Genomic DNA, 19,275 nt, shown 5'->3' on the forward strand with positions numbered 1-19,275 from the left:
TCTACGTCTAGTCCATCCTGACTTAGATCTGTCTGGCTCAACATATCCCAGCCCTCTGTGTAATAGTTTGTTCTGATGAGGTATTGAGTATGTCATAGGAATCTCTGGTTCATATATCGTGCTGGATCTCACAAACTTCAGATACTTGGAGCTGTTATTTTCCAGATACGATTGAGTGGTTGAAGTAGATGAACTTCCTTCATTTGTACTGTAGCCTAAGACGGATTTATCACTAGCTTGTTTTTGCATTTCTGTAAGTTTATCTAATGATATCGATGCTTTATTCCAAGAGTTTACTAGATCTGTTAATCTCTGATTTTCAGATAAAGTTTCTTGCAGCTTACTTCTCATATCATTGTTCTCAGCCATTAACAAATTTATCTGAGCCTTTAGACTGTCTGATTCAGTATACTCATTTGAGTTACTTTGTTCTGACTTATCTGTTTTGCCCTTTCCATTTGTTCTGACTTCATCGAACTTGTGAGATAGTGTACGATATTCAATAATCATCTCATTTAATGCATCAATAAGATCTTCCTTGCTAAATTCATCAGAAGTAAAGTCAAGTACCTCTCCATCGTCTGGAATGTCAGAGTTATTAGCCATAAGGCATTTGACAGCTTCTTCTTCACTTTCACTTGACGATGTCTCTGAGTCAGATGAAGTAGAGTTTGACTCTGCCCATTTGCTATTTCTTTCATCTGCTAACAGAGCTTTTTGTTCTTTCTTTCTGCTAAATCTTTTTCTTTCTTCCCTTGAGTTATTTTTGTATAATGTTCTCTTTTCATCCTTCTTGGGTTTGGTACAATCTGCTATAAAGTGTCCTTCTTTTCCACAGTTGTAACAAGCTCGATTTTCTTCAACTGGTTCTTTTGATTTGAAGCTTGATCTGTTTGCTCTTTGGAAGTTATTGTGATTCTTCCTCATGAATCTTCCAAACTTTTTGACAAATAGTGACATTGCATCGCTACTGATTTGTTCTGCAGTCTTGGTTACAAAAGTTTCATCTCCTGCAGTGAGAGCTTTGGTAACTTGTGATGTTGATGTGTCTTCCTCAGTTCTAACTCCCAGCTCGAATTCATAAGCTTTAAGATCTGCAAATAGATCATGTAGTTCGATCTTATTGAGATCTTTGGATTCCCTCATTGCGACTGTCTTTACATCCCATTCTCGTGGCAGAGCTCTCATGACTTTGAGTGCTACTTTACGATTGTTGTAACTCTTTCCAAGTGCATTCAGCTCGATCATGGTACTACTGAATCTTTCATCAAATTCATTCATCTTTTCTCCTGGTTTCATTTTGATATTGTCAAACTTTTGAATGACCACCATGAGTTTGTTTTCCTTTGTTTGATCATTTCCTTCACATAATTGGGTGAGTTTTTCCCATATTTCTTTGGCAGTAGTGCAGCTTTTGATCTTGCTAAACATGTTTTTGTCCAGAGTTTTGTATAGAATATCTCTGGCAACATTGTCAAGATTGTCTTTCCTTTTATCTTCAGAAGTCCATTCAGATCGAGGCTTTTCTATCATCTGAGGAGCACCTTCAGTAATAGCAACATCAGTGTTGACTTTCATAATCTTCATTGGTCCATCTGTTACAACGAACCACATATCATCATCCAGTGCTGAAATATGTGCCTGCATACGAATTTTTCAGTCATCATAATCTTCTTTTGAGAACATAGGGATTTTACTAAACGATGTCATAGCTAAAGATGCCATAGTTTAAGAGACGATTCAGGTGATAAGCAAGAACCTCTCTGATACCACTTGTTAGGATCGAAATATGTGTAGAGGGGGGTGAATACACACTTAAAAATATTTTAGAGCTACAATAGCTCGTTCTTGAAATGTTCAAAAATAAACCGAGCACCGATGAATTATATCGAGTTTGGTTTTCAAACCAAGCGGAATACACTCGAAATAATCCTTCGTAGAAACCAAATAAACATTTTATAAATAATTTGAAATAATGCAAGTTGAAATAATAAAAACAGTTTGGTTGAAGCATTTTATCAAACACTTTGTATGCTATATTTTGGTCTATGAAGAACACATAAAATGCTTCAACAATGCATCTTAAAAATAGTGGCAATAAGAAATTAAATGCAATAAATAGATACTGATTTGTTTATGGATGTTCGGAGCTCAATCTCCTACGTCACCCCTTCTTCCATCTCGAAAGGATCCACTAGAAGACTTTGATTTATACAAACTCATTTGTACAAACCCAATCCAATTTAGGACTTATCCAATGCCTAAACAAAAACTCCTAGCCACTCTCGATCGTAGGCCTCAACCTCACAATCCGCATATTATTTTACGTCTTTATGCCAAGACTACAAACACAATCTTTAATGTCTTTGTGCTAAGACTTTTCACTCAACTAATCTATGAATACATCTCTTGAATATATGAGTGAGTTTGGTGTGAAGAACTAAGGCTGCTCACGCTCAAGATTCTGATGATGTTCTTCACACTTTGGGTTTTGCTCTCATCTAGCTTGTTTTCTTCATGTAGGCTGCCCACACTTTGAATCTCATGCCCAAACTTGTGTTTGATCTTCAAAGTGTTGTATTTATAAGATCCAATAATGATTTGAACGTTAAATTCAATAATATGACCGTTTGGGATGTTTCTGGACACTTTCTGAAGTTGAAACGGTCATATTTGAGTAGATGTCAATTTTTTGAGTTTGAGCTGATTTACTGTTCATCGGACTGGTTTGACCGATTCGATCTGGTCAAACTCATCTGGTCTGGTCAAGCTTTGATCTGGTCTGGTCCGACTTTGATCTGTTCGAGTTTTGATCTGTTCTGGTTCAATTGATCTAGTTAGAGCAAATTCGATTTGGTCTTGTTCACTTGATCTGGTTTGGTCATGTTTCATCTGATCTGTTCATTTTATTATAGCTCTTGATTCACTAATTTTTGGGCAAGGTTATGAACATGAAAGTTGTATCCCTTTCTCTTGGATTTTCAAGAAATTAAGAATCGCTCAATTTCGAGTTTGTATGTGAAAGATATACACGAAATACTATGTTGTGTCAGAAATTCTATTCTGCAGAATTTCTGTGCAGATATCGAAACTTCATCGTGCTTTATCCGCTTTTTACACTCCAATTCAGATGCGCTGATTGAATATGATTTGTATATCATTGTCTTAGCTTCGTAACACATACTGAATCATCCTGTTTTAATAAGCGAGCTGTAAGTTATGGCCAAAATACCAGGACTGGTCTGTTTGATCTGGTTGCTGTAACTTCGATCTGCTTTGCATCCAGCTCAATGTTGCGACCAACTTTTCGCCTTAGTAATGTCCGAATTAACTCATCTGGCCTGAGATATGACTTTTAGATATTTGAGTAAGATTTCCAACCGTTTTGGCCTCAAGTCATTTGAATCACCGAGCCATGAGATATGATTGATTTACTGAACTGTGCCAGATTGAGTTATTTGATTTCCAGCTCAAAGATTTCCAACTTTGATCTACTATCTACAACACTTGATGAAATATGTTATAAACACAATAACAAGTTTTGTTATCATCAAAATCAAGATTGCTTGTGTTTCACAACCCAACACGAACATTAATGAAGTAATAGCTGTTCTTACTGGTGGCATGGTCAAGAAATTCATTGACCATTTTTCTGCAGTCAAGTTCGCTTCCTTTTATTCGGTGCTTCATAAGATTGTTGTGAGGAATTGGACGTCTTCATCAAATTTTACAGTGGTGTCTAGGCCACATGCGTTCATTCTGTATGCCATAGGGACTGTGAGTCATTTCAATTTTGGGAAGCTAGTGTTCAGAACAGTGCTCCAGTTTGCTGATGGAGGCTTAAATCTACAAAACTTCCCTTCCCGTCCTTAATCCATGGTGTTTTGGAGTCTCAAAGGTTCATTCGCAATATCATTAAAGATTTGTCTAACCAACCCGAGATTCTAAGGATTGCAGCTGGACTACTCAAGGGGAATTGAGTTCTTGATTTGCCTTGGACTGTCGCTCCTACTCCTGCTGTTGTTTCTGATGTTGCACTCGGTGTTGCCAACACCGGTGACAACATCGAAGAAACTGTGTCTACTCCATCTCCTCTGGAATTTTCAGTGACTACTCTCCAACTGCTGATGACTCGTGCTAGATTGCTCAAGAGGACATCACTTTTTACAGTGCTTTGTTCCCTGATTGTAGTAGTCAACTTGGCATTTCTGGCCAAAAAGGGAGAAATCCTAGTGCACAAGCTGAAGCAAAAGTTGTTGGTCCATCTGAGACAAAAGATGATGAGGATGAAGTTGCTGATCAAGAAGGATATGATACTGATCAGTTTTGGTTTTTCTTGATCCTCTCTTATATTTGTTTAGCTTCGCTTTTAATGATTAATATATCTATTTTTGTTTTGCTCTAGTTTTGTGCTTTAACTGTTCTAATATGCTCTAACTAGACTAACATCTTCTATCCCACTTATGCTCTGATATATGAATTATAGAATCCCTAAGTGTTAATGTACATGTTATCCTTGGTGTTGCCAACACGAGGGACAACACCTTCAGGAGGAGACTTAAAATTCAGGGGGAGAAGTGTTTTTTAAACTCAGAAGAAGTTTATGTTTATTCTTACTTGTGCTATGTTTTGTCTAGAAAACAAAAAGGGGGAGATTGAAAAGAATTTTAATTCCTTGAAATTTTCGACCTTAATTAATTTAAATATTATCTGATTTTGCTTTCTAGATAAATTATAAGATTTGGTAAATATATTATGTATAAATCAAAATCTATGAGAATTATATTTTCCATGTTCAAATATATCTTGATAAGGGAATTTATAGATATATTATTATTTGAAATTATCAAGATATAATTTGATAGAGTTTATTCCTACTTATAATTGTTTTCTTATCCTGTAGGACTCTATTTATGAAAATCAACTTTTCTTGGACCCTAATATATAAAAGAGGATTTCCACCCCACAAGTTAAAAAAAACTTCAGACGTCAATTCTCAGAGCCACAATTGAAGAATTCTGATCGAAAAGTTGAAGGTTTTTGAAGACATTTTGCAATAGTTGTTATTGCGTATACCTGTGTTTTCGTTGGTGTTGAAGACATCGAAAGACAACACTTAGTGCACAATGTTGTTTGAAGATCTTTTCTGTCTCTTTAAATTTAGGCTACGGGTGTTGCATCTATTTGTTTTACTCTGATTTATTTAGGATGCAAAGTTTGATTTTTCAACTTGTTGAGAAATTTAGGATTTATTGATTTTTCGTAAAATCACTGGAATAACTTTGTAAAACTGATTGACTTTTTCTAGTGATAATTAGCCCTAAGGCACCCGCACGAGTTTTATACTTGTGAAAAATTATTCACTTGTGTTATTTATATTTACGCTTTTATTTTCATTGCACTGTGTTGTCTCAAATGTTACAATACCAAGTACAATACTGACCGTTTTTACATAGCATACTGCCTACACCCCGAATTTCATATTGCATTTCAGAAGCGTTTTTCTTTTTTACTTTTTTTGTGTGTAAAAATATATTGCACGTAGGCAGTGTGTTGCAATACAAATATGACACAAATTATAAATTCTAACACATATACATGATTGTGTTTTTAATTCTCTGTATTTTTTTTTAAAAAAAACATGAATTACTATGGTTTAGATTATGAAAATGCCGAAATCTATGATTTCCTCTAAGAAATTGCATATTACTTTTATATGCATCTAAATGGGTGTAAATTTTGTTTTTTCTTCTAGTTCAAACTTCATTTGATCAGAAATACATCATGTTGTGTGCATGTTTACTTAGCCATTTGAATAAGGTACATAGATCCATTTTTTTAAAAAATAGATATATAAAAATTAATAACTAAATTTGAAACAGAAAATGATATATAGCAGTATTAGGAATGTCATTTTTCTTTGTTATAGACTCATAGTATGGTTATGGTCAATGTGGTTCATATTGAAAGTTCGGTGTTTAAAAAAAAGAACCTTGTTCGTAAAATTAAGAATGTCACATTGGTTGATATTTCAAAGTTGTTATCTTGAATATTAAATATTAAGGTTAGATTTGTGTTCAATTTATATTTTCTCGCATTTTCTAATTTTAGATAAGACAAGAATTAAACACATTATTTACGAAAAGGATTGACCCCGAAGTAGATTTTATCCCACATGAGTCGGAAATTTATTGGCTCATGCGAGATTAAATCGAGGAATATGCACGAATAGGCAGGACCAGGGCCTGAGGGATGAAACAACACGGTCGAACCCCAAGAGCACACCTTCAAATATTTCAATGAAAAATATGTTTCACATGAAGATTGAACTCACAACGCTGAGAATTTCTTCTCACGTTACATCTGACACTATTTAGCATCATTTGTGAAGGGGCAAAGCTAAAAGAACTCTGTGTTTTAGACGTTAAAATGAAATGGAATCAAATAGACAAGACAATGAAGGCTTTGGCCTTTGAGAACCAACGAAAAGAGGAAACATCACAAACATTGGCGATGACAAACGAAGTTTCCTGGTTTACAATCTTGAAACACCAATCTCCAATTCCTCTCGTGTCAGGCACGAAATTCGAACAAAATAAGATCTCGTCTGTTCATTATGGATTTGGATTTATCCAGTTTTTTTAGCTCTTTGAAGTCGGGTTCGTTACTTATGTTAAAGAGATGAAAATGAAAAGAGTTAACGTAGATGATAAAGCAGGAATATGTGTCACGGAATGTTGTAATGAAATGGAGTGATGTTCTTGCGGGATTTGTCATAAAAAAAATTTGTGGATCCAGAGAGTGCAGATTTTTTTTTTTAAATGCAAACACCTTTTTTTTTTCCTGATAAGTACTGCACACATTTGAGTTTGTGTTTATATTAAATTAAATTTTAAAAATAAAATTTATGAATCATATCTTAAATTAATAGCATATTTGGCATTTTTTTTTTGAAAAAAAAACAAAACAAAAGCATGAGTTTCGCCTCACATCCATTTCATTTTATTGTTTATCTGAGTAGCTCATGGATTTATTTATATAAAAATTCATGAATCGAATTAATAGTAAAAAAAAAGATTGACATAAAGAAATGTGTATATATATATTTGTTCTGAATAAGAAACAAAAACGAGTCCTACTTCGAATATATATATATATTGTCTTGCGACTGCGATGGCAGACAAAGCACGCGCACGCCAAAAAACAGGAATAGAAATTGGCGCGCTCTGACAGTTAAAAACGAAAGTCATAGTAATATAATATTAATAGTTAATTGATTTTTTTTTATTAAATTAAACCAAAATACATAAAAGTGGAGAACACATAAAAGCTTTCTCTTTTGTGACAGCCATGAAATACCGCAAAATCTGGTCCCCCTTTCCCAATTCTTCCTCCATTGTCGCTCTCATTTTCACCTCTCCTGAATCAAGCCCATCATTTATTTCTCTTTTTTTCGATATATTCTGGAATTCCTTCTTCCAGACAGGTTTGACCCCGAGAATTTGCATCAAGATATGATCTTTTGATCGCTGGCTCCTCGATTGCGTTGTGGGCATGTGGTTTGCTCGAATATCATCTTGAATTTTGTGTCTTTTCCTTTGAACGGTTTAATGGGATCAATTAATCACGTAAAATAGGCTTTCATACGTTGGATCACACGCGCAGGAGACAAATATGTATTTCACCAGGCTAGATGATTCGCCTATGTTTCGGCAACAGGTTCTTTTTCATGTCTTGTTTTCTTTTAGTATGTATCAAGTGTATTTTCCAGACATTCACGACTTCTCTTTAGAGTTTTAATTCTCTACATTGTGTGGGTAACTGGAGGGGGTTGTTTACTTTTGATCATTTTATGCATGCCTACTTTTGAAGAATAATAGCTTTGTGCAGATGTACTTTGGGATCCCGTAGAATTCGGTTGTAATTAGAGAGCAGGTTTGTAGTGAATGGATGTTGCCTGCGCTACAGTGATGGGGTTTATTAGATACACTTGCTTACGAAATGTTGAAAGTGAAATTTAATTGGGCAATAGGCATTTTGGCACGGTTTTTAAGCTACAAGACCAAAGTTGGAGAAAAAGGAAGAAAGGGAAAATGCATTACAATGGAAAATTTTAGTGGCAGTTTCTATTGCACACTAGCAACTGCCGTAAGCTAGTCTAGTCTCTGATTAAACTCTAAACAGTTTCTTGAGGTTCCTTCAACATGAACATCTTTTAAGATTTATTAAGAATCTACAGACAAAGATTGAATAAGACTCACTCTCTTTTACTTTTGATACATATTAGCTCATGTGTCTGATGGAAAAATTTAGAGGTTAGTATCTATTAGAGAAATGCATCCTGATATATGGGCATGACAGTAGTCATTGATCCTGGCTTCGGCCGATTGGTGCAAGTGTACAATGATAATAATCATGGCATTAGCTATGCTATTGATGAATAAATCAGCAATATTTCCGACTATTTGTAGCACTTTTTGTCGATAGCTCTGGGGGTTCATCTTTTGTTTTTTAGAACCTAAAACACAAACTTGTTTCATCTCTTATATTTCATTGAAATACCCAATCCAACGTTTTTCAGATATCACATGTATTTTTATCTCTGAACTTTATGGACGCATAGTCTTGTTTGACCATGCAGATCCAGTTGCTGGAAGACACAGCTGAGACGTTACGGGATAGAAGTCTTAAGTTTCATAAAGGATGTCGGAAGTACATGTAACTTACGAGCCATGCATCTTTTCACACCTTTGATAATTTATCACTTATAGTCCTCAGCTTATGCATCTAATTTTATTCAAATGATATCTTTAAGTATGGTATGTATGGTATGTGTGGTATTAAGCGCAGTTGAGCATCTTGTGCAGAAACAGTTGTTTGAGCTCTAATTTTTGTAAGCTTGCGAAATTTTGGATGGCATTTCAGTTGTGTTTGTGTATATATGTGTTATATGCAGCTTGTGTGTCACTTATGAATACGTGGATGGATGGATAAACTGGTACTTGATATTTTAAACATCTTATTTACTTCTTTGCTTGACCAATTTGCTCTTTTCTGTTTCACATATTTACTCTGGGATGAAATCTTGTCAAATTTAGCATATGGTCCTCTGTATTTACGCCATCTTGTAAAACGGAGCATTGATGAAACATGGAGGGTTCGTTTGGTTCTTTGTTTTTTTGGGAGTTTTTGGGGGAAAGTCTCAGGGAAATAAAATTCATGATTGGTTTTGTTTTGAGAAAATTTGATTGTTGCTTTAGATGCCAATTATGTAAAAAGTTATTGGATAACAGTATTTTAAACTGAAAATTTTAATGTTTTGAACTTATAACATAAAATATATCAATAGCATATTTTTTAGAAGTGAGGAAAAATTTAGTTAAAATTAACGATTATGTTGAGAGATTTGACAAGGTGGAAAAACAAGTGTTTGGGGAAGAGGATAAAAATAGATAATAGCGTTTGTTTTGTTTTAAAAGATGAGAACGTTTGCTGATAACAAAAAAAAGGAGATTCATTTCTCTGTTCTCTCATGTTTTATGTCGTGATAAAATTTCAATTACATGCTGTTTTGCAAAACTTTTCATTTATTGTTACTAATCCTTTTTTATTATATGCATAGAGATGGACTTGGAGAAGCATATGATATGGACATTGCTTTCGCAAGCTCCCTCGAAAACTTTTCTGGAGGACATAATGATCCAATATCGGTTGCATTTGGAGGTATGTTTTTTATTTTCTAAATACAGATACTCTTCCACTCTCATGAGTGGAAATCAGGTGGTAAATTTGTCCACCTCCCCATTTCTCAATTCTTCCTCACCCAAAAAGTGAGAGATAAAACAAGGGAGCGACAGAAAGTTGGGCTTGCTAGTTTTTATTTTTCATTCTTTTACATTTAATAATTTTTGTATTTAAGAAGAAGAAATCTAAAGCAGAAATGTTTTGGCTGGATATTGCTGCTTTGCTGGACAGGGGATGGAGAGAAAAAGTCAAGATATCGTAAAAATTGGTTTTCGTTGCTCTCGTTCTATAAATTATAATATGGCTTGACAGCAGATTGATTAATAGTGTGCTCAATGAAAGCTTCAAGTCAAGGTTTTTGTGTTTTGGTTTCTGATTTTGGTCTGGCTCATCATTGGGACAAGAGTCCTTATGGGCCAAATGTGAATTGGTAGCTATTGATTTATTTATACAATAACTAGGCCATCTGATCACTTTAGTGGCTAGACATGGACATCTCTGAACTTCTAAGATTCAACTATGAGAAAATCCTAACAAAAATCAAATGGCACTACATCTAACCCAGAAAAAATGTCATAAATCATTGTCTTGTATTCTTTGTTATTAGTTCTGTATATTCAAGTATTCGTGATGTTGGTTTAAGCTAGTTATATTTCAGGCCCAGATATGGAAAAGTTTGCAATTGCTCTCAGAGAAATTGGAACCTACAAGGAAATTCTTCGGTCACAGGTGGAAACTTTTCTCTTTCTTACATTGTTATAGCTCAAGCTCATGCTGTTGGTAAACAATATAGTGCAATAGCTGGATAACTTGGTGATTTACTAATATGCTCTGTCCATGCCTCAAGATGTATAATATAGGTGTGCATATTGAAACAATGGGTGAGCATGGATAGGGGCTGATGAGTTTAGGCTAATTGGTTAAGAAGGAAAAGTCTCAGGCACTGAGGAATCAAGAATCACAGATCAAATTTAGGAGACCACGTCAGTTCTTCATAGGAGGAACTGATTCTAGTCTTGATTTTTTTTTTCAAAGAGTTTTAATTCACTCAATCCCCTTCATATATTATTTCAAAAAATGAAGAGTTTGTTATAAACTCATGAGGTCACATCACCCAATAGGCAAGCCTTTTGAGATGGACACCTCATGGGTTTATAACCTAATATTGGTGTTCTCGTTGAGAGTCGGCATAGCGGAAGGAAAGACCTAGGAAAGGGCTACCACTGGATGAAAGGTGAGTGAAGCCGTCTAGAGTGGGCCGCCGCAGACGTAGGCTTCTCAAGCGGTCGGCGGTGTTATAATATCCCACATTGAAATACTAAACTAATAAAGAGTTGTTTATAAATTCATGTGGTCACATCACCCAATAGGCAAGCCTTTTGGGATATATAACTCATGGGTTTATAACCGAACAGGTTTTTAAGCTTCAAGTTTTACATGTGAATCGACTTCCACAGCAAGTATGATCAATGATCTCTCAAAGTGATGTTCTTTGGATGGTTACATGTTTGGTGAACAACAAAGGCTTTACAACCCCATGAATTGGAGCTTGGTAGTCTGCAGGCCATACTTTATATCATCACTAGAAACGCATTAGAAGTAGGATGGTATATTTGGTCATAAGTGTGCTTATCTTCCCATTTTATGATCCATATCTTAAACTTCTTGGAGAGACTTTAGCATTGCTTCTTGAATGTGCATCTTGTCCCCTAAAGTTACTCCTAGCTACTCATCAATGTTATTGATAAGTGGAAATATATTGGTTTTCAGTATTTGTGAGCATGAATCTTTTAATAAATAGTAACTATTGATAGAAGTCTTATGTGGCCTTAATGTGATAATTGTTCTCTGAGCTTGTACTGTCTCTTGCACTTTTCTTATCAAGATATATTGCTCTGAAATTCACTTTTTGATAATAAGTTGAAAACTTCTATGCTTTTGTGGCTTCTTACTGACATTCTTCACTTGTGCCTTTTAGGTAGAGCACGTGCTGAATGACAAACTTCTGCACTTTGCTAATGTTGATCTTCAGGATGTCAAGGTATGCCCCATTTCACAATTGTGTTACACATGTTTCATGTTATGCTGGTTCTTACATTTTATCGGTGGGCCCTTGTTTAAGGACATCATTAATTAGCACAAAACATCAACGTGCTAATGGCATTTTCAGTTTAATGTCATGTGAGCTTAGATTGCAAGCATGCATTGTCCAGTAACTACTAAATTCTGCTGAGATACGCTATTAGATATAAAAGCTGAGAATGACTAGTATGCCAGACGATGGGGGTGTAGCAAAAAGCTATGGATGAAGAACAGGACGGACCATCCTCAGAAATAAAATTGCAATGATACTCTAGGAAAACTTGTTCGCATATTTTTCCATGTGCTCGTTGATGGATAAGTCATTATCACTCTTCAATTGTTATGAACTAGCAGCAAAATTGAATTTTTACACATTTCCTTAGTTTCAAACAATAAATTAGATACGTATTTGGTCGAGCCTGGGATATTTGTGCATATCATCTGTAGCTCTTCCTTTTTTAACCTGGCCTTTTCGTGGACCATCTGTCAAAGAAAAATGAAAATTTTGTACTGTGCTCAAGGAAGTTACTTTCAGCTGCGTCAAAATTTGGGAATATATTGCTAGCTACATACACAAAATCGGAGCCAAAACCCATCTTTAAAAGTTTTCTACTCAGGGAAATTTGTTAAATTCATTTTGTATCATACGAGAAACGAATTCCATTTGTGCATGTGCTCCCGAGAAAGATACGGTACTCTATTCCATTACATGGATCGAAACCCAGACCCGGTCTCTCTTGGAATCCTAAATTTGCCAAAATTGTACAAATCCACATACGTCTCTCTCCCATCAATCGGTACTAGTTGAAGTAATGAAAATTATCCCCTTGATGAGAAGAAACACACCTCTGTCATACACCTAAAAAATTTCTACTATTTTTGCAGATTTCTCCACCTCTCATGTAATTTCTAGGAATTTTATATCTTACATTATTGTTATTTGATCATGCACAGGAAGCCCGCAAGCGCTTTGACAAAGCCAATGCAGTTTATGACCAGGTGTGAATCGAGTCATTATTTCTGAAGTCAATGTTAAAACTTCAGCGTCTTTTGTCTCCGAATTTGATGTTTGGTGTCTTTTAATTATCCTTAATATTTTGTTACTTGATTAGCATGAAGTGGACAGCGTGGGAGGCCTAAGTTGTGCTAAAGTTACAAGCATACTAGGTCAAGGATAGGATAAATGTGTAACTCAGATGTATGACAAAAACACCTGCAGGGTGGCTATGGTGTCTCAGAAGCGAAAATGTCGAAATGGAATTACCTCAAATGCATATTGTGTCGTAGATTTATCATTTGCAAACTAGGGAAGGAACCACATGCTGCACTGTAGATGAGCGTCAAAACAGAAAAAAACTACTATCATGTGCTTATCCAAAACTTGCTTATCCAAAACTTTTCCTGATTGAAGCCATCTCCATTCCTTAGTCCTTCTATTAATGGCTTTTTACCTTGCCATCAAAAGGTGAGTAAACAAGGAAGACTCGAAGTGATTGCTTGATAGGAGATGCGTATTTGGGAAATTAAACCTGACAATTCTACACAACAAAAGGGCTTGTTTTGTTGTGAACTTGGAGTTGATACTGATTTTATGGTATTCTCTTTTTACACCAAATTTAACACTTCATGCGCAAGTTCATAAGAGTGATTACAAGGATCAACTTAATAATTTAAAATTCCTCAGTAACAGAAAGGAACAGCTACTTATTCTTTGTAGGGAGTGATACGAAGGAAGATAGTGAATATCTCTGCTAGTACCTTTTTTATGTTGGTTCGCTAGATAGAAATCAAATCCAGCATAAACTGTTTCCCTTTTATATCTGGATCGTGAAATGGTATGAGCTTCACTCTATGCAACTACCATAAGATAGACTTAATAAAATCCCACCATCATCTAGTAGTCTAGCTCTTACATATTTGAAATAAGAAAAAAACACTGTTTTGGTTTGTTTCACTTATATGACATAGACTGGTACTTGATATACTGGACATCTTTCCCTGTCATGCTTCAGGTCCGTGAAAAGTTTTTATCACTGAGGAAAAGTGCAAGGATAGACATAGCTACTGCCCTAGAGGAGGTATCCCACCATTAATACCTATCTAATTCAGTAGCACTTTATTAATTATTACTGTGGCAGTAACTATTCAGATAGTTGGCATGGATAACTATAATCTGTTGAATTCTAATTTATCAATATTTTCCAGGAACTCCACAATGCAAGATCAACTTTTGAACAAACGCGCTTCAATCTGGTTTGATAATCTCTTCCAAGTCATCTAGTTTCAAACTTTCGATGTCACATAGCGACGCTGAAGGATTCAGTTGGGAAAGGGGAAGATTTTGAGCACCCTGTTTTCTCCTTTGCAAATTCAGGTTCGTGCCCTCTCTGCTGTAGAAGCAAAGAAGAGGTTTGAATTTTTAGAGGCTGTTGGTGGTACAATGGATGCTCATCTTCGTTACTTTAAACAGGTTTGTGGCATAATAAGAAATTGTCATTGCTCATGTTGGGCATTGTTGTTTGTTACTTATTCTGAAGTTTCTCTCTATGCTAGGGGTACGAACTATTGCACCAAATGGAGCCTTATATTAATCAGGTTTCTTTGTTTATGTATCAGTATTTTTCAGTTGTACCCCAGTTTCTCTATATCTTTTCTTATTTTTTGTGTGTAGCTTGTACTTTTCTCTTAAAAAAAGGATTATATTTTTAGTTGATGTACTCAATAAATGGGAAATATTAAAGAAGGATGATTATTGTCGGGAAAAAGCGAGTGCAATGAATATCTAAATTCCTTGATTTCCTTTAGAGTCTAAAATAAGTTTGATAATGAATAGTCCTCCCATGGTAATGGAAGAGTAACCAGCATAAATTCAGAATCAAATGATTATATACTAGATGATGCATTTTATTTTTCCATGTAAAGGACAATTTATACTCCAACAGATAGTTTTTCCCAAAAAATGAGGATGGGTCAAGAAAATTTAATCACTTTATCATTCGAGGCTTTGTGGTAGATAGCACAGATCTTCCTTATCAGGATTATTTTTGGTGAGGATAATCCATTAAATTATGACAAGACCTTTTGGTTTTGGCAGCCATTAGTCATCCTTTACAACGAAGTTATTCGCTAGGATGGGATTTGTTGACTGGTATAGTTATTCAAAGCTATGACAAATTAAATGCCTCTTGATTTGAGCTGACTTGCATTTATAGATAATTGTTATCCAAGTATATGATTTAGTGTTCACGATTTAGGATTTTTTTCCCTTTCAGTTTGTGGGACTCTTAGCTGCTCTTGTATATGATGTTTTCATTTCAACATGCACCCACTCTTTATTCAGTTTGCTACTATACTACAGGTATTAGCTTATGCCCAGCAAGCAAGAACAAATTCTAACTATGAGCAAGCAGCACTCAATGATCGTATGCAAGAATATCAAAGACAGGTTGATCAAGAAAACAGACGATCTTTTAGTGGACCTTATGGTCCCACTAATTTGGATGGTATCCAGTCTTTTTCCAGAAACTCCCATAAAATGATAGATGCGGTGATGCGGTCTGCTTCTGAGGGAAAGGTTGTTTCTAATACTGCCTTTGCATTTCTAATATTCTCGTTCTAGACTCCTATTTCTTTTAGAGATGTCATGTATATAACTAAGACTTCAATAGTGTAGGTACAAACCATTAAACAAGGATATCTCTCGAAACGATCCTCCAATTTGAGAGGCGATTGGAAGAGAAGATTTTTTGTTCTTGACAGCCGGGGAAGGCTATTCTATTATCGCAAACAATGGAGCAGGCCAACTGTGAGTCATGGAATAACATACACACTCTACCCTGCACGCTGTTTCAGTTCTATGATACTTTTTGCTAACTTGATCATTTGACACTCAGTTTCACGGTTCTAACGGCCCAATTCCCATACATAGAAGTTCTCCCTCTGAACCTGGTCCTGGGTTGTTAAGCCGGTGGCTTTCATCTCATTACCATGGTGGTGTGCATGATGAAAAATCTGTTGCACGTCACACAGTGAACCTGCTGACATCAACAATAAAAGTTGACGCGGAGCAGTCGGATCTAAGATTTTGCTTCAGGATTATTTCCCCCACAAAAAACTACACTTTACAGGTTAACTTTTATGCAACCAGATTGAATTTTTTAGTGTCATCTCTTTCACAAAAACTCTAAAATGGCAGATATGGCAGAGGTTTAGTTTCTGTACTGCACATACTTTTCAACAGTATATATCTCCATGGACATAATGCTCTGAAATTGGCAATTTCTTGTTTGATACAGGCGGAAAATGCAGCAGAACAAATGGACTGGATTGAAAAAATAACTGGAGTTATTACTTCTTTGCTGAGTTCACAGACTCCTGAGAGGGTAAACAAATTGTGATTGAATGGACAGTTTCTTTCATTTGTGTTCTCATTGTTGTAATCATAATTCATTTGTATGTCAGCATTTCTGTTGTAGTCCAGTTAGTGAAAGCAGTTCCATTGGAAGTCCTGACCATGATGTGAGGACCATTGAAGAATATGCATCGGAAAAGGATCTTTCATCACGAAATTTTATACGAGTATCCAAAAGTTCAGTCCAAATTCCCAGCAGCTTAAAAAATGAAAAGCCAGTCGATGCATTGAAAAAGTTGCCTGGAAATGATAAATGTGCCGATTGTGGTGCACCTGAACCAGATTGGGCTTCCTTGAATCATGGCATTCTTATTTGTATTGAATGCTCCGGCGTACATCGCAATCTTGGTGTGCACATATCCAAGGCAAGTTGACCGTAGCTTCCTTACTGTGCCTAAACATTTTTGTCCTTGAATTCAGTCGTTTTCTTTTTTGATGTTGATGTAAGTCCAAGGGAGTGTTTGATTTCTACCGAGGTTGTTCATCATGTGCCACAAAATATTTGACATGTATGCACTCATCTCATGGCTTTCCAAACTTTTAATGCAGGTAAGATCTTTAACACTTGATGTGAAAGTTTGGGAACCTTCTGTCATTACCTTGTTTCAAGCACTTGGCAACATCTTTGTCAACTCAATATGGGAGGGATTGTTGCAAGCAAGTAGAACTGTTCAGGCAGATGAAATACCTAGAAGGTAAAGTTTACTGAAATCAACATTATTGTCATGTTCTTGATATTTATTTATAATGTGTCTGATATTTATTCCACAGGTCTTTTGAATCTGACAAACACAAAAAGTTTTACAGCAAACCAAAACATAGCGATCATATATCGGTGAAAGAGAAGTTCATTCATGCAAAGGTATCGCCTCATTTGATTAATAATCAGTTTTATGTTCCTTCGCTTGCCTGAGCAGTAATAGATAGGTAAATGTGGCAATCTCAATATATCTTCAGAATTTAAGCAGCTTAGAAGGCACAGTGATATGACTCAAACTACTATGCAATGAGAGAACTTTCTTCCAAGGAATGTTTATGGAGTGAGCTATTGGCCTTGTATCAAGACCTTAAAGCTTTTCTTTCTGGAACCAAACTTCCTGCCTTTTTTTCAAGGACTTTTTAACATTCTGTTCAACTTTCAATGGGACTTATTTCACATAGGAAGTAGTCAAATCATTTGTCTCCATAAGCTAAGCCAATCCTAAAATGGAGCGGAAAGATGACCACTATCAGCCATAATAGATATTAGTAGTTGTCCATTATCCTATCTCGAAAATTTTTATGTTTCATGTCTATCCTAAAGCATAGTGCCTCTTTGATTGCAGTATGCAGAAAAGCGTTACGTTCACAAAGTAAAGGACAGCCAGCATCTTCTTTCAGTTGCCGAACAGCTGTGGGACGGTGTACGTGCTAATGACAAGAAAGCAGTATACCGCCTGATTGTCACATGGGAAGCAGATATCAATTCAATTCATGGTCAGGCCTTACCCCTTACATCTTTAACTTTAGCCAATGTAATGAGATTACATGAGCATGCAAATCCGGATCAGAATTTTCATGCTGTAGATGATGGTACTTCAAGATCTCCAGAACCACAAGTAGAAGATGAAAACAGATTCATTGATGATCTTTTTGATGGATGTTCCTTGCTTCATCTTGCCTGTCAAACTGCCGATATTGGCATGGTAGAACTGCTCCTGCAGCACGGGGCAAACATAAATGCTTGTGATCTAAGGGGTCATACTCCACTGCATCATAGCATTATTAGGGGTAGAATTGGAATCGCAAAACTGCTGCTTGCCAGGTGATATGCTTTGCGTTCTCTGCTATGTTATACACACAGATAATGTTATCTGTGAAACAATAATTTGAAGTGAATCTAGTTGCTAACAATATGCAGTTGCCATGCAAACCAAAAAATATTTAGTAGTTGAGTTTCACAAATTTCCTCATTCTAAAACTTAAGGTTATTGTCTACAGCTTCTATTTTGTTTTATGCACAGAAACCTTTCGCTGAGTTTCTGGTCAACATCATGGTCATCGTAGATTATACTTTAGGAGGTGTGATGTTATTTGCAGAACTCAAAATGATCAGCACTATGACAAACACTAAGTGTTACCTGACTTGTAACCTTGGAAGATACTGGTTTGGAATTGCTTTGTTGTGATCACATATGTTATAGGGTTGAATTGTCTGGATTAATTACGTGAAAATTTTATTTTCTCCTAGTTTTTTAATCAACATGTGATCCCAACAGGAAGCTGGGACCTTCTCAGGTTTAAGATTGCTTTGAGCTCATAAATAATCACTCTAACTATGGAACATTTTCCTTTTCTGCAGAGGAGCAAATCCTGAAGTTGTTGACAAAGAAGGTAAAACTCCTTTTCAGCTCGTTGCAGAATCGGCCCTCGATGATGTCGAGCTCCTCGCTTTCTTAAAACATGCAAGTAGATAGCATTGTTTATTATATTTATCTTAGCAAGAATATCCAATCCAAAAATATCGGGGATGGTTTGTAGTAGCTTTGCTTGCCATCTTTCTGGATTGAGATGTTGAGCAGCTGAATTATTTTTCTCATTGAAGATGCCTGAGATGAAGAGAATATGTTTTTCATCTTCTTCTCAGGATATACAAGTTTTTTTTTAAAATCCGGTAATACAGGATTGTAATTTTTACAATCGATATTATGTTATATTGATTTAATGAGGAAGAACCGGGCCATTTACTCATTTGGTAATATGTGCCCTGTAATTTTTTTACCATCGCATTCTTTGTATTAGTTTTAATTTTATATTACCATTTGTGGTGGCGTAAAGTTTTTCAACCTTTGAGTATGCATCATCGTAAGTTCGTAACACCAAAACCATGAAAGCATTCCTCCTCTTTTCTTTTCTAGTTTTTTGTCCATTTACATGCAATAACAAGATTTTTTGGCCAAAAGATTCTCATAACAAAATGTCAACATTACAATATTTGCACTAAAAAAATATCAGTTACAGAGGAAATAATCATGTCAAATAAAGTGGGATAAACGAAA

At 35.6% G+C, this 19,275-nt stretch overlaps 1 protein-coding gene across 2 annotated transcripts; it reads left to right on the forward strand.

The window, feature by feature from the left end:
- The first annotated feature begins 7,355 nt into the window (after positions 1 to 7,355).
- Positions 7,356 to 18,967, forward strand: LOC140879677 (ADP-ribosylation factor GTPase-activating protein AGD1-like). Of its 2 annotated transcripts, XM_073283499.1 has the most exons (20): positions 7,356 to 7,719; positions 8,642 to 8,718; positions 9,623 to 9,723; positions 10,403 to 10,473; positions 11,723 to 11,785; positions 12,781 to 12,825; positions 13,839 to 13,904; positions 14,032 to 14,079; positions 14,201 to 14,296; positions 14,380 to 14,421; positions 15,185 to 15,400; positions 15,500 to 15,631; positions 15,720 to 15,953; positions 16,122 to 16,208; positions 16,288 to 16,602; positions 16,787 to 16,932; positions 17,009 to 17,099; positions 17,563 to 17,713; positions 17,804 to 18,041; positions 18,579 to 18,967. In XM_073283499.1, exons 1-20 carry the CDS (start codon positions 7,675 to 7,677, stop codon positions 18,691 to 18,693), a joined length of 2,379 nt encoding a protein of 792 aa, XP_073139600.1. In that variant the 5' UTR covers positions 7,356 to 7,674; the 3' UTR covers positions 18,694 to 18,967. The 2 variants fall into 2 exon arrangements, with proteins under 2 accessions (XP_073139600.1, XP_073139599.1); XM_073283498.1 differs by having other exon boundaries at positions 17,563 to 18,041.
- The last annotated feature ends 308 nt before the right edge of the window (positions 18,968 to 19,275 follow it).

This window comes from Henckelia pumila, chromosome 2, assembly GCF_033568475.1.
Source record: "Henckelia pumila isolate YLH828 chromosome 2, ASM3356847v2, whole genome shotgun sequence".
In the NCBI taxonomy this organism is placed as follows: Eukaryota; Viridiplantae; Streptophyta; class Magnoliopsida; order Lamiales; family Gesneriaceae; genus Henckelia; species Henckelia pumila.